This window comes from Mobula birostris, chromosome 30 (genome assembly GCF_030028105.1).
Source record: "Mobula birostris isolate sMobBir1 chromosome 30, sMobBir1.hap1, whole genome shotgun sequence".
Taxonomy (NCBI): domain Eukaryota; kingdom Metazoa; phylum Chordata; class Chondrichthyes; order Myliobatiformes; family Myliobatidae; genus Mobula; species Mobula birostris.
In genome coordinates, this window is record NC_092399.1 from 15,058,360 (window position 1) to 15,073,640 (window position 15,281).

The 15,281-nt window shown below is 40.0% G+C and overlaps 1 protein-coding gene across 21 annotated transcripts in view; it reads right to left on the reverse strand.

Annotated features, from left to right (window-relative positions):
- Positions 1–15,281, reverse strand: part of macf1a (microtubule actin crosslinking factor 1a) — a 590,515-nt gene that overhangs the window by 76,551 nt on the left and 498,683 nt on the right. For 20 of the 21 annotated variants that reach the window (XM_072247359.1, XM_072247356.1, XM_072247361.1 and 17 more), the window contains 5 exons: positions 13,557–13,763; positions 5,726–5,845; positions 4,534–4,641; positions 3,278–3,496; positions 1,564–1,767 (listed from right to left, as the gene is read on the reverse strand). In XM_072247359.1, the coding sequence (XP_072103460.1) occupies positions 1,564–1,767; positions 3,278–3,496; positions 4,534–4,641; positions 5,726–5,845; positions 13,557–13,763 (858 nt within the window). The remainder of the gene's footprint in view (positions 1–1,563; positions 1,768–3,277; positions 3,497–4,533; positions 4,642–5,725; positions 5,846–13,556; positions 13,764–15,281) is intronic. The other variant, XM_072247358.1, reaches the window with a different exon arrangement.

Genomic DNA, 15,281 nt, shown 5'->3' on the forward strand with positions numbered 1-15,281 from the left:
CAAATTCTGAAGTTCAGAGCATTATTATGTAAAGTTAACTAATTTATTGACTGAGATACCGTGCAGAATGGGCCCTTTAAGCTGCACTACCCACCAATCCCCTGATTTAATCCTAGCTTAATCACAGGACAATTCACAATGACCAATTAACCCACTAACCAGTATGTCTTTGGACTGTGGGAGGAAACCTGAGCTGCCTGAGGAAACCCACACCATCACGGGGAGAATGTACAAACTCCTTACAGACAACGGGAATTGAACCCTGGTACTGTAAAGTGTTGTACTAACTACTATGCTACCGAGCCGCCCCAAATAAAGTGAAGTTGAATTTGAAGTTATTTGTTAAATAATAAGCAACCTGCTTAGAACAAATGCAACTATAACACGCACAGGCTTTGTTTTTCCATCTCCAGCAAAGCTATTCAGTGGCCAGCTTTAGCAAAATAACAAGAAAGCAACCTCTATGTGCAGCAGTAGCAAGTGTGCAAGGAGTTTTGCTTACCTCAGTAAACTAATGAGTGGATGTGATGAACACAACAATTAAACACAACGTGGCAGGACGTGTCGGCAAATAAATATTTAATTCCACGAGGTGGTCGGAATGGAAAACAAATGACATGTTAGTATGAGAAAACTGAAGGGATAACATACGGGAGTGTCTTAAACAGGACAAACATGGAATGATTACGATTTACAAACATGACTAACGTTATGTTGTAGTGCTTCTATACATCTAGAAAGTTGGATGCCATAGTGTGGTTTCTATTCTATTGGATTGTCTTACTTCCTCAGTTGTTTTCACTGTGATTAATAACTAGTCAGAATGACACGCTGAACAACCTGTCAAACTATGGTTGACTTCGTTAAGCATTCCACTGATGGATATTAACAGCTATTATAGAATTGTATAATATTCACAGTATCTATACATCTCTTTATTTATTGATAAAGTGCAGGACACAATGAACCACACCACCTAGCCACCCACCTGCTCAAACCCAGTTTCATCACTGGACGTTTTACAATGGCCAATTAACCTACTAACCGGTACGTCTTTGGAACGTGGGAGGAAACCGGAGCACCCAGAGGAAACCCACGCACTCGCGGGGAGGAATTACAGACAGGGTCGGAATTGAACTCCGAACTCTGATGCCCCAACCTATAGGAGCATCGCGGTAACTGCTACATCACCTTGGGTCTGCAGTTGAAGGGGAACAAATGGACTATCCAATCACAGTATAGGCAAGTACGATGCAGCTTACAGGAAAATGAGTTTATTACATACTTGGGAGAAAACTGCAAATACCTCAAACATGTCTCTTGTGCTCATACTCTTCAATTACTTTATTACTGACTATGATGGTTCTAAAGTCAATCACAAAGGCTCTAGAATGCTTCTCTGAATTTTAAAGAGCACTGATGTTGAACAATAATAAGCCTACATTAGTATGTCACAACACACTAGGTTCTGGCAACAATGGGAAACTAACACACAAGTTTCCTTTTTGACAGACAACCATAAAAAAACCTCAATTATATACAGCAATATTTACTAGAACGTACCTGAGCAGACTGCGAGATTGCTTCATCCAATGCCAAAGCCCTCTCTCGTGCATCGTGTTTTATTTTAGTGTAGAGGGCTTCTGCCGTGGTATGTTTCTCATGGACCATTTTACCCTCATCTGGATTCAATACCATTAACTGAGGCCCAATCTTCATTAGCTTATCAATGTGAGGCTTGTGCTCAGAGATTGATTCACGGAGTTGCTGTTGTAAAATCATGCACAGGTCTTAGTTTCTTAACGCATCTGATTCCAGAAGCAATATAATGCGCAAAAGTCTTAGGCACATATATATAACTAGGGTACTGAAGACATTTGCACAGAACTGTAGTAATCTTATGTACTGCTGTCGCAAAAAAAACCCAACAAACTTCATGACATGTGTGAGTGATGATAAACCTGATTCTGATACGGGTCTCTACTGTGGACTGAGAGTGGGAAGGGGACAGGGAGAGGGGAATCATGGTTGGGAAAGGGGAAGGGAATGGGAAGCACCAGAGAGACACTCTGTAACGATCAATAAACCAATTGCTTGGAATCCAACAACCTTGCCTTGTGTCAGGGGTGGGTCTGTCTGCACCCATGCCACCCCCCCCACCCAGCCCCTAGCACTCCTTCTCTACTACCTGTCCCACACCCCTCCTGTGGCACTCCACCCCCGTCATTCCACAAGTCCTTTTCTCACACCAGATTTATAAACTGGCTCTCTGTTCCACGTTGACAGATACAGCTCTGTGCGAGAGCCTCAAGCACCCTAGCCTGAGACTTTTGCACAGCACAGTACATTCTGACCAGATTATAGCATAATAAGAAAAAACAGGACTAAAGTGAGGTTTAGCCAGGAGGTGATGTGCCAGACTCAAAGGGAATTTGAATCAGAAAATGACTACAATATTGCTAGGCTCCACCAAGGACCAGCTTCAAGAATTGGTGCCTATTGAGAGCACAGAATCTTATTCTCATAATTTTATATAAATAATACTCATTTTGTATAACATAAGATTGATGAATGAGCCAATTACTACAAGTTCATAACCAGGAAACCTCTTTCAAAATATTATTTAAATCATCTGTTCTGTTGGTTGAAGAGAAAAGCATATACAATAGATATGTGGAAATAATGAGCTTAGATCTCTTGGTCTTGCGTCAATCCCACATGGTCTACTGATGCCAACAGCAAAGCAGGGAATCTGATGTGTACCAGAATATGTATCAACAACATGTCTTCCTCCACAAAATGCTGGAGGAACTCAGCAGGTCAGGCAGCATCTATGGAAATGAATAGATAGTCGACGTTTCGGGTCGAGACCCTTCTTCAGGATTGGGGGGGGGCAGATTTCCAGAACAAAAAGGTTGGGAACAAAAAGCCAGGGAGATGGGAAAGGTCAAGGGCTGGAGAAGACGGAAGCTGAAAGGAGAGGAGAGTGGACCTTAAGGGGAAAGGGAAAGAGGAGGGGACCCAGGGGGGTGTAACAGGCAGGTGAGAAGAGGCAAAAGGCCGAAGTGGGAATGGGGAGGGGGAGAATTTGTTTACCAGAAGGAGATATTGATATTCATACCATCAGGTTGGAGGGTACCCAGACAGAATATAAGATGTTGCTCCTCCACCCTGAGGGTGGCCTCATCTTGGCACAACATGTCGGAATGGGAATTAAAATGTTTGTCCACCGGGAAGTCCCGCTTGTGGCGGGTGGTCTGACCTGTGTTGTGCTTACCCTCATTTCTTCCTGCTGTTGCTTCAAGATCTCATGGTCAACGGCTGGTGGCGGGAGCTGTGCTATCAGACTTCTGGTCTCGTCAAGCCAAGGACACAACTCTTCATAGGTTTCCCAGAACTGGTTAATCAACACCTGAGCCCGCTCCAGTTGGGAGTACCTTTCAGTGTTCATCTGACTGACCATCTCGTATTGCTGCTGTAGTAAGTTCATCTTCTCCTGTAAGTAAGAGTGCATGAACATCAGATACAGGAGCAGGAGTCGGCCATCTGGCCCATCGAGCCTGCTCCGCCATTCAGTAAGATCATGGCTGATCTGACCATGGACTCATCTCCACCTTCCTGCCTTTTCCCCCACAACCCTTAATTCCCCTACTATGCAAAAATCTATCCAACCTTGTCTTAAATATATTTACCGAGGTAGCCTCCACTGCTTCACTGGGCAGGGAATTCCGATTCACCACTCTTTGGGAAAAACAGTTCTTCCTCATCGCATCCTAAATTTATTCCCCTAAATCTTGAGGCTATGTCTCCTAGTTCTAGTCTCACCTACCAGTGTTAACAACTTTCCTGCCTCTATCTTATCCATCTCTTTCATAATTGTACATGTTTCTATCAGCTCTCCTCTAATCCTTCTGAATTCCAGCAAATACAGTCCCAGGCGATTCAATGCATGGATGTATGCATTTGAAACTTGACATTGTCATTAAGATCATTATAAAAATATCAGATTTAAAAATAATTAGACTTGGATACTACACTGCACAGCAAAATATCACATCAGAACTCTGACACATCTTTTCTCAATATTAATACTTCCATTCATTGACATTTTTCTATTATGGTCTGTAATAATAATTTTATATATGGAAAATACATATATTCACCAATCCCACAACCACCCATTGGGCTTATGGATATGCTTAGTTCGCTATTTGTATTTGTTTTGTCTAGAGTCTTATTGTCTTTATTGAGATGCTGTGTGGAATTGGGCCTTCTATTCCTTTGAGCCACGCCGCCCAGCAATCCCCCGATTTAATCCTAGCCTTTTACAATGACCAATTAACCCACCAATCGGTAGGGCTTTGAGCTGTGGGAGAAACCCAAGCACCCGAAGGAAGCCCACACAGTCACGGGGAGAATGTACGAACAGGCAGCGGCAGGGATTGAACCCAGGTCACTGGTTCTGTAAAGCGTTGTGCTAACCACTACGCCACCGTGCCATAGTAGAACACTTCAGAAACACAAAAATAATACCTGCAGTGCAGTCTTTTGTTCGTCTCCACAGGTACCAAGAATTTCATCTTGCGTAGTTACCAACTCGTCTATGGAATCCTTATGCCGTATGATGTCAATTGAAAAGGCCTGAAGGGATAAAAGAAAATTTCTTAAAATGAGGAACTGGTAACTCCGATATAAGATGCCCAAACTGCTAATTTGTATTCTGTTTCCTTGGCATGCTGGTGAAACAAAGTTAAGGAAGCCTGGATCAAAACAAATCAAGAGTCTAGGACAGCAAGAAGATTGCTATCTGTCATACAAATGGAATGCATGTGAACCGCTGAGTTAGTTGCTTATTTGGCTCATCAGGGATACAGACGGGCTCCCCTCCTGTGATTATATTTTCGGAACGCTGCAACTATCTGTGAATTTTAAAATAAACCAGGCTTCACTCTTTTATGCAAGGGCTAGTGAGATGGGGACACAAACACCCCATCTGGATTTAACCGTGTTTAAAACAAAACTGAGCATAAACTTTTGATGAACTCAGCTTGTCTGTAGCCAAAGGGTAAAAGCAGCCAACAACCAGCCCAGGGAATAATATTACTAAACAATAGAACATTATGGAGGAATAATGAGAAAAGTGATAAATCATATATGATCTGATGACAGATATATCCTTAAAGACTGAACACAACTGATAATGGAAATTTAAATTCTACCTGCCAAATCTGATTTTACGTTTAATCCAGATTCAGTAATCTACCATTTAAAACAGACACAGAAGTTCATTAATGGAAATTAGCTTTACTATCTATTACAGAATGGAGATTAAACAGAATATAAGACATCTCTGAGAATTTGTTCCTTATTAACCCCACAATAGTGCAAGCATGCAAAAGAGTAATCACCACTATTTTTAAGATGTAATAGAAAGATATTAAACTGTATCAGAATAATATTTGTTCTTTGCTTTTTTGTTAGCATTAATGTTTCCAAATCATTTTGTTTGACCAGTGCTTTGTTTGATTACTCATAGTTCTGGCATGAAAGCCAACAGAATAACAACAGCTCTTTTCAGAGGATTTTGTTTCATTGGTCATGCAGTGAATATAACTACATTATCAGCTCAGATATAGTTTGGAACAAATGTTCTAAATGTAGTAAAGCACGTTTGTTTGAAAAGTTATGTCAGATACAAGGATTCCATCACACCACACGTTCCTACCTTCTGCACCTGCAGTTGAGCTGTTGTCTGATCTTGTTCCAGCCTTATTGGACCCAAGGCTGTTAACTTTCGCACAGTTTCGGCCACCCAGGTAAGCTCGGAGTCAGTGGCCTGCTCATACTAGCAGAAAGGAGAAGCAGCAGGATACATTAAGGGAACAAAGCAGACAAATAGCCAAACGTACAAAGAGACGGATGAGAGCGATGCACAACTGCAATCAGACGCAGGTAGGACAAGAACACCACACAGACCAAATCCACCCTGACCCATCATTGCTTATTGTAGTTTCACTGCTATTTTCACACTGCATTCAAGTCCACAGCAGCAGGAGTTAATCATTTATAATTACTTGCTACTATTGCTGAATTGATATGCTAATATAATTTAAAAATTAAATGTGAACATTCATAATGTTCAGCATAACCTGACAGCACTTTAAAGGCAGACCAGGACACATTTATTTCTACTTAAAACTTCTCGCTAAAACTCTTTCTCTTCTCGCTGCTGCCATCAGGGAGAAAGCACGGCAGCCTCAGGACCCACACCACCAGGTTCAGGAATATTTATTACCCCTCAGCCATCAGGCTCTTGAACCAGAGGAAATAACTTCACTCAACTTCACTTGTCCATTACTGAAATGTTCCCACAACCAATGGACTCACTCTCAAGGACTCTTCATCTCATGTTCTCGATATTTATTACTTATTATTATTATTTATTTTCTTTTTGTATTTGCACAATTTGTTGCCTTTTGCACGCTGGTTGAGCACCCAAGTTGGTGCAGTCTTTCACTGATTCTATTATGGTTATTATTCTATTGTGGATGCCCACAAGAAAATTAATCTCAGGGTTGTATAATGGTGACATACTTTGAAATCAAGCACAGACACCCTTTGGTATTATCAAGGGTTAATATAACAAAACAACTTCCAAATCAAAGTTCAAAGTAAATTTATTACCAAAGTACATGTACGTCACCATATACAGCCCTGAGATTTATTTTCCTGTGGGCATACTCAGCAAATCTATAGAATAGTAATTATAGCAGGATCAGTGAAAAATTAACCAGAGTGCAGAAGAAAACAAACTGTGCAAATGTAAATATAAATAAATAGTAATAAATAAGCAGAACATGAGATAATGAGATAAAGAATTCGTAAAATGAGATCACTAGTTGTGGTAAACATCTCAATGATGGGGCAAGTATCCCCTTTTATTTAAGAGCCTGATAGTTGAGGGTAGTAACAGTTCTGGAACGTGGTGATGAGAATCCTGAGGCTCTTGTACCTTCTACCTCATGGCAGGAGTGAGAAAAGAGCATGGCCTAGGGTTTAGGGATCTATGATGGTTAGGCGTGGGGATCTATGATAATGGATGATGCTTTCCTATGACAGCATTTCACGTAGATGTGCTCAATGGTTGGGAGGGATTTACCCGTGATGTACTGGGTTGAAACCACTATCTTTTGTAGGATTTTGTAACGCTACCCTGAGGGAATAGCTTTGCCTCAATTGTATACAATTTCAAAATTACTTACCAAGAATTTTTCTTTGCCTTCTCCAGTCAAGGAAAAGGCTGCAATGTTCTTTGTCATCTCAGATACAGTCCTTGTACACTTTACAAAATACTACCAGCTCTATCCAAGTCATTCATTAAAAGCTAACAACTTGTCTTCTCAGATTAATCATCTACTTAGAAACAACAGTATGGACTGTACAATGGCCACCTCACACTTTGAGCCAGCTAGTTTCAAAAACCATCTGCAGCCTGGTTTCCATCGACTATCTGGAGGAAGTCAGCGGGTTAGGCGGCGTCTATGAAGGGAAATAGACAGCTGATGACTCCAACTGTATGTTGCTCGTTTGAAACATTGACTGTCCATTGGAATGAAGAGTCAACGTTCCAAAATAAACCAGCGCAAATGGACATGTCGGCTGTCTGCCTCCCTCAAGAGAAGACGCGTGACTCACTTGTTCCTTCAGAGTCTTTGTGTATTGGTCTAGAATTCCAGTCTCTTGCTCCTCTGTCAATTATGTATTCAAATATATTAATAAATTACATCTCTATTAGTCAGAAGACCATCAAATAAAACTGCACTATGTCTATTTAAGTAAATGAGTTGGCTGTTTATTTCTGCTTTGAATTATTGTCGCAGCTGAAAAATATTCAAGTATCTTTAGCCAAACATCCTTAAAAATCTATTTAACACTATTTCTAATACAATACTTGTTGACCAATTTTAAGATAATTGATAATATTAAGAGGAATAGACTTTACAAAATTGCTGAAGTTACATCCCAAGAATGCCAACAGCAGTTCTCTTGTTTGATGGAAGACAAACCTTGCTGGAAGTACTTATGGCTTCTCAAGCCTCTCCAGAGTTTATACTTAGCAGCTTGCTCTGACCCACACGTTCTGATTTGGACATGTAAGGTTGTAGATCAATTTGAGAAAAGATGGGAAGGGAAATCAACTGTCCACACTGGCCTGGACTCATTAAGGTTGAATAGGGGGAGGATTAAGGCGATTTACAAAGCATAGTGGTCAAAGCAAGCTCAATGATTTGCAGGTAAAAGAAATGTAGGATAACTGCTAGTTCACTTTTTTTTTTATTTTGCAAGGTTGGGAAATTACGTCAATTTACCCAGAATAGTCACCTGGACCAGATATGTATACCTCAGAGTTCTGAAAGATGTGCACGAAGAGATCGTGGAGGCATTAGCAATGATCTTTTAAGAATCAGGAGATTCTGGAATGGTTCCGGAGGACTGGAAGCTTGCAAATGTCACACCACTCTTCAAGAAGTGAGAGAGGCAGAAGAAAGGAAATTATAGGCCAGTTAGTCTGACCTCAGTGGTTGGGAAGGTGTTGGAGTCGATTATTGAGGATGAGGTCTCAGGGTACTTGGAAGCGCCTGATAAAATAGGCTGTAGTCTGTATGGTTTCCTGAAGGGAAAATCTTGTCTGACAAATCTGTTGGAATTTTTTGAAGAAGTAACGAGCAGGATAGACAAAGGAGAATTGGATGATGTTGTGTACTTGGATTTCCAGTAGGTGTTTGACTAAGTGCCACACATGAGGCTTCTTAACAAACCACGAGCCCGTGGTATTACAGGAAAGATTCTCACATGGATAAAGCAGTGGCTGATTGGCAGGAGGCAAAGAGTGGGAATAAAGGAAGCCTTTTCTGGCTGGCTGCCAGTGACTAGTGATGTTCCACAGGAGTCTGTGTTGGGACTGATTCTTTTTAAGTTTATACGTCAATGATTTGGATGATGGAATTGATGGCTTTGTTGAAAGATTTGCAGGTGATATGAAGATAGGTGAGGGGCAGGAGTTCTAAGGAAATAGCGAGGCTATAGTAGGACTTGGACAGATTAGGAGAATGAGCAAAGAAATGGCAGATGGAATACAGCGTCAAGAAGTGCACTTTTCACTTTGGTGGAAGAAACGAAAGGGTTGATTATTTTCTAAATGAAGAGAAAATACAAAAAAATTGAGGTACAAAGGTACTTGGGAGCCCTTGTGCAGGATTCCCTAAAGGTTAATTTGCAGGTTGATTCTGTGGTGAGGAAGGCATATGCAATGTGATCATTCATTTCAAGAGGACTAGAATATAAACAAAAGGATGCAATGTTGAAGCTTTATAAAGCACTGGTGAGGCCTCACTTGGAGTACTGTAAGCAGGTTTGGGCTCCTTATCTTAGGAAGGATGTGCTGAAACTGCAGAGGGTTCAAAGGAGATTCACAATAGTAATTCCAGGATTGAATGGCTTGTCATATGAAGGCCCTGTATTCACTAGAATTCAGAAGAATGAGGAGGTGACCTCATTGAAGCCTATGGAATGGTGAAAGGCCTTGATGGATGGATGTGGAGATGATGGTGGAAGAGCTAGGGCAATTAAGACTTCTGCACAGTATAGTATTTTATGTACTTCCAGTTACCAAATAACACTTAATACCACTGAGCTACTACAAAGCTAAATATTCTTATTTCTGCTTCCCAACCATCTTCCTATTTTAACTAACATACAGCACTGTGTGAAAACCTTACACATCCTAGTTTTCTATATATATATATATATATATATATATATATATATATATATATATATATATATAGGCCTAAAACCTTTGCACAGTACTGAATTATTAAAGGAGAAAATCACAAAAACAAAGAATACAAAAAACATTGCTAGATTTAACCCTTTGAGTGCAGAATTTGTTCAACAGAATCTTGCAAACCAGATTTTCCATTTCTATTTAACAGACTTAATCTGTCATGTGAAAAAAGAATTGCACTTGAAAACAGAAAACTAATGTGTATTTTCTCATGCAATTTATTTTTTGTGGATAATTAGCCCTTAAAAGGTTAAACAAAATAACAGTACACACATAACTCCGATGAAGCACACAACACAGCAATAAGTTGAGGCCAAACATTGATATGAACAGAAGAAACAAATAGCTTCTTGTAGCCTGCTCCACAATTCTACAAGATCATGGCTGATTGAGGACCTTGGTACCATCTGCCTGGATAGGCTGCATTTTCTACAACTCTTTTAATAATTAAGCATTTGTTCTGGATATACTCAGAGGCAGCACTGACAGCTCTCTTGGACACAGAATTCCAAAGCTTTACTTCTCTGGGTGAAGAAATTGCTTCAGTGCTGGATGGTCACCCCCAGTGGACTGATAGCCGGAGCGAACACCATCACTTTATCAACCATGTCAAGCCATAAGACCATAAGATATAGGAGCACAATTAGGCCATTAGGCCTATTGAGTTTGTTCCCCATTTCGTCATGGCGGATCCATTTCCCTCTCAGCCCCAAATAAGCCCTACAAGAATTTTGCACATTTCTATGAGATTAGCTACCAAAACACTATGACTGCTGTACTTGCACATTTACCTTCAGAGATTTGTGTAGCACATCAAGGTCCCGCTGACCACCAACAACTTTCAAGTTCTCATCATTTGAAAAAAGATTTTGTCCTTCTATTAGTTTCGACCAAAGAGATTGACCTCACATTTTTCCCCACAGGCACTATTCTATCTGCCAAGTCCCAGCCCATTCAGTCTGATTACATCCTCTAAGGCAACTCCAAATCCTTCTTGAAAACCTCGAGCAGACTTGTCAAAATACGTTGGCTCCACCCAGTCCTACCATCATATTCTAAATGCAAATGATTTACTTGTTTTCTTTCCATATTATCATGTATTGTATTGAACTGCTGCTGCTAAGTTAATTTCACAACACATGCTGGTGATAACAAACCCGATTCTGATTCTAAAACCTGTAAAATTATAGATGGCATCCATTGTTTCCACCATCTCCATACCCTCCAGCTTTAAACACTCAAGATGCAGGTCATGAAGTTCTCTGGATTTATTTGCGGGCAAGTCTACTAGTTATTTACATATAAACCTACAGTTGGGATCATGTAGACCCGCTTATTATATAAATAAAACTCACACAAGCATGATAAATTAAATATATATAAATAACTTTGTAGCTTATAAGTACTAGGCCACATAAAACAAGGGTCTGACTGACTGCTTTCAAACATGCTTAAGTGTGCAAATGTGTATAGTATTTAATGTAGAATGAAATCATACATGGTAAGAATCCACCACCATCCTTTTGATTAGTAATTAAAATGGACAACATCAACAAGGACATCTTTGTGTAATGACTTAAGGCCCTGCAGTCAATCATAAGTTTATATTAAAAATTACCAATTGGTGCCAATTTTCCTGATGCAAAAGTAGTAGCCTAGATTTTTTTTGCCCTGTTATACAGGAGACCATTTGTAATGATGGGATCTAGTTTAGATGAGCAATTTGGTCAGTTAAACTAAATCACAATTTTATAAATAATGTTCCTGATTTCAATTGTATGTTCATTGAGAGAAAAAAAATACACCTAATAATTTTCAAAAATATTTCACAGCTTTAAATACACTCAGTGGCCACTTTATTAGGTGCCCCTGTACAGTTGCTTGTTAATGCAATTATCTATTCAGCCAATCATGTGGCAGCAATTCAATGCATTAAAAGCATGCAGACATGGTCAAGAGGTTCAGATCAAACATCAGAATGGAGAAGGAATGCGATCTGATCGATTTTGACCATGGAGTGATTGTTGGCGCTACACAGGGTAGCTTGAATATCTCAGAAGCTGCTCACCTCCTGGGATTTTTACAAAGAACAGTCTCAGCATTTGCAGAGAATAGTTAGAAAAAAACAAAAAACAAAAAACATCCAGTGAGCAACAGTTCTGTGGGCGAAAACACCTCATTAATGAGAGAGATCGGGGAGAATGGTCAGTGGTTCAAGCTGACAGGAAAGTGACAGTAACTCAAATAATCAGGCACTATGACAGTGGTGTGTGGAAGAGCATCTCTGAATGCACAACATGTCAAACCTTTAAGTGGATCAACTACAGCAGCGAGTTCCACTCCTGTACCTAATAAAGTGGCCACCAAGCTTAAGTATTAGATTACCATGCAAGGGCAGGAAACATTAAATTAGGTAGATTTAAATTCCAATATGGACCTACTATTTGTTAGTTAGATTGTGTTGTTCCTCCAGTTTATGGAAACAAATCATTTGGGTCACCTCATGCAGGACACATTACATTCTGCAAATTATCATAGGGTTAACGTGTTATCCAGCACGGACACCAAAACACAAATATGAAACAGATTTTGAATGTTCACAACATGCAAACACCCCAGCAATTGGTCAGTGAATTCACACTATAATATCAGGAAGTTGATTCACATACACACGAAAATAAACTTCTTAATGATCACATGCATTAACAAATTGTTTTGTTGTTACTTTTCTCGGGGAAGGGTATTGATATTAGCACCATTTAACAATGGAGTATTTAATTTGCTCCAAGGATGCAAGGAAAACTGAAACCATATCAAAGAAAGCATGTACAATGATTGCTGGAAATGTATTTAAGAACTCTTATATTTCAGGTTAGGGGAAGACTGCCATAATCAAGTCTTGAGACTGGAATAAATACTTCATTAACGGATAGATCCTGGTGAGCACAGAGGTGAAGTTTAGTTTGGAACTGGCAATACTTTTTTTTATGAAAGATATGAAAAATTAGTTCAGGATCAAACATATTCTGCTTGTGCATTTATAGATGTGTTACTCTGCACATGGTTCAACACTCCCTGCTCATGATCCACAATCATACCAGTTACCAAATTTCACGACACATGCCGGTGATAATAAACCTGATTCTGATTTCTGATTGTTGATGCTAGACAGGTTATTACTAAGTGACACACTAAAAGGGAGGGCCCTCTTCATTTTCTCTTTATATCACAGTCCCAATGTACAATCTAACTCAGCAAGCAATCTGTTTCCAAGCCATCATCAAAGCCACTAAGTACAGGCCCATAAAATTCCAAGAAGAGCAACCAATGAATAAGAAACAATCAGGTTCCAACTCAACTTCCAGTCTGCAACTCTTGGACCGTAATGGATACAATTTGCATAATCCTGCTCTTCAGATAGTATTTCTACAATAAACATCTTACAGCTCCTGTTCCGGTTCCCTTTGCAGTCATCCTTCAAGTGTCATATGTTATATTTACTGCCCAGGCTTGCATACCGAGACAGCTAGGACACAGCATCCATGGTCGACGCTGACCGATGGATGCCTCCCTCACGCTTGAAGCCTCCCTCACGCTTGAAGCATTCAATATTTGCTCTGGGCAGTTTTACTTATGAGCAGTAGGTTTTGGAACATCTGGATATGCGTTTCATATGGTTACACTAACGTGCATATTAAATTCAACCTACCTGCTGTGACCGCTGAATGGCAGCATCTATAGCTTCGACCTTCTGTGTCACCGTGTCACTGACCGTTCTGTAGCGCTCGTTGGCTTCTGCCACTTGCCGATCCAGACCCTCACGCGCTCTCCATGGCACCAGCTCCAGTAATGCATTGCTCACTTCATTGATTGTGTCCAGGACCAGCCTGTATTCCATTACTTCCTTCTTCAACTCCTGAACATTAAAGTTGGTGAATCAGTTCGACAAAACACCATCTGCCTTAACTCAACTCAACATCAGATTTCCTGCATAGTCGTGGGGCAATTTTATCAAAATATAATTTGGCAGAACTATCATTGTTTATAAACTCAGACTGCTATTTGCTTCCTTTTTTCTGATTAACTATGAGGTTTCTAACTACTAGATTGACCTTGTTGCTGTTCCTTTATGTGCCTTCTGGTGCATCAGGTGGCAACCTTGCCATCTCTTTAGCATTCGTCTATGTTCTTTAGCCAAGGCTGAGTTGCTACCTCAACACTCAACCAGCACGACGGAAAGCCTGCAAGAAGCCTTCCGGATTCCAACCCGGAACCACTTGTCTCAGACGCCACGACACCACCGGCCGTCCACTAGATTGATCACAGAGTAGGTTAAAATGTCGGCACAACATCGTGGGCCGCAGAACCTGCACTGTGCTGTGGTGATCGATGTTCTGTGTTAGATAAAGGATAATAGGATACAGTACACCTAAATTTCAAAAGGTATTACATCAGTTCCAACACAAATGGTTGTTATATAACATCAAGGGGTTAGGATTATCATATTACCATGGTTAAAGAAAACAAAAACAAGTACAAGTGACTCCCACGTTATAGCCCTTTGACCTTAAGGAATTCACAAGTTACTATCCAAAAACTGGAGATATGAATAAAACAGCCAAGTTGGTGCAGAGTCTTTCACTGATTCTGTTGGGGGCTTATTGAGTATGCCTGTAAGACAATGAATCTCTATGTTGTATATGGTGACATTTATATCCTTTGATTATAAATTAACTCTGAAATTCTGCTCTAACTGAATTTACATGGAAAACGTAATAAATAAATGCAACCTGCCTTTTCCCAAACAATGACTCAAAGTCATTTGGGAAAGTGAGCCAGTAAAAGAATATCTGGAGTTCCACATGGGATAAATGTGCTAGACCAGGTTGCTGTGTATTTAGTAATTCAATAATATTTGAGTATATAGGTTGATTAAGCATATGCGATCATTTAAATAATTATGGGTCATATGTAAAAATATGCTAATTGCATATGTCATCACTCTACCACATAATATGTGCGCGCTCTGCTTAAAGTAAACTCAAAGCTTAAACCTGCATTCCTGGACCCTGTGTTTTCCTTTGGATTCGTTTTATGTTTTGAAGATCCAAGACATAACAGAGGCGGTGGCAGGAAATGCAGGAATGCAAAGGACAGAAGACAATATTTTTTTTAAACTGTAAGAAACCAGCCAATGTTTGTGTAGAATGAAACCAAGGTGAGAAGATTATTGAAATAGAAACAGTTAATGTGTGGATTTGGCAAGCAATTCTGATGGCAAATGATACGCCAGCCTTTATTGCGAAGGATCTGAAGTTCTAATTTAAGGCATTCTACATCTGAAGTGGTTTTGGATTGAGTACTGCTTCTAGATCAAGCATTCCACATCTGGATTGAGTATTGTATGCAGCTTGGGGACTCTAAACCTAAGAAA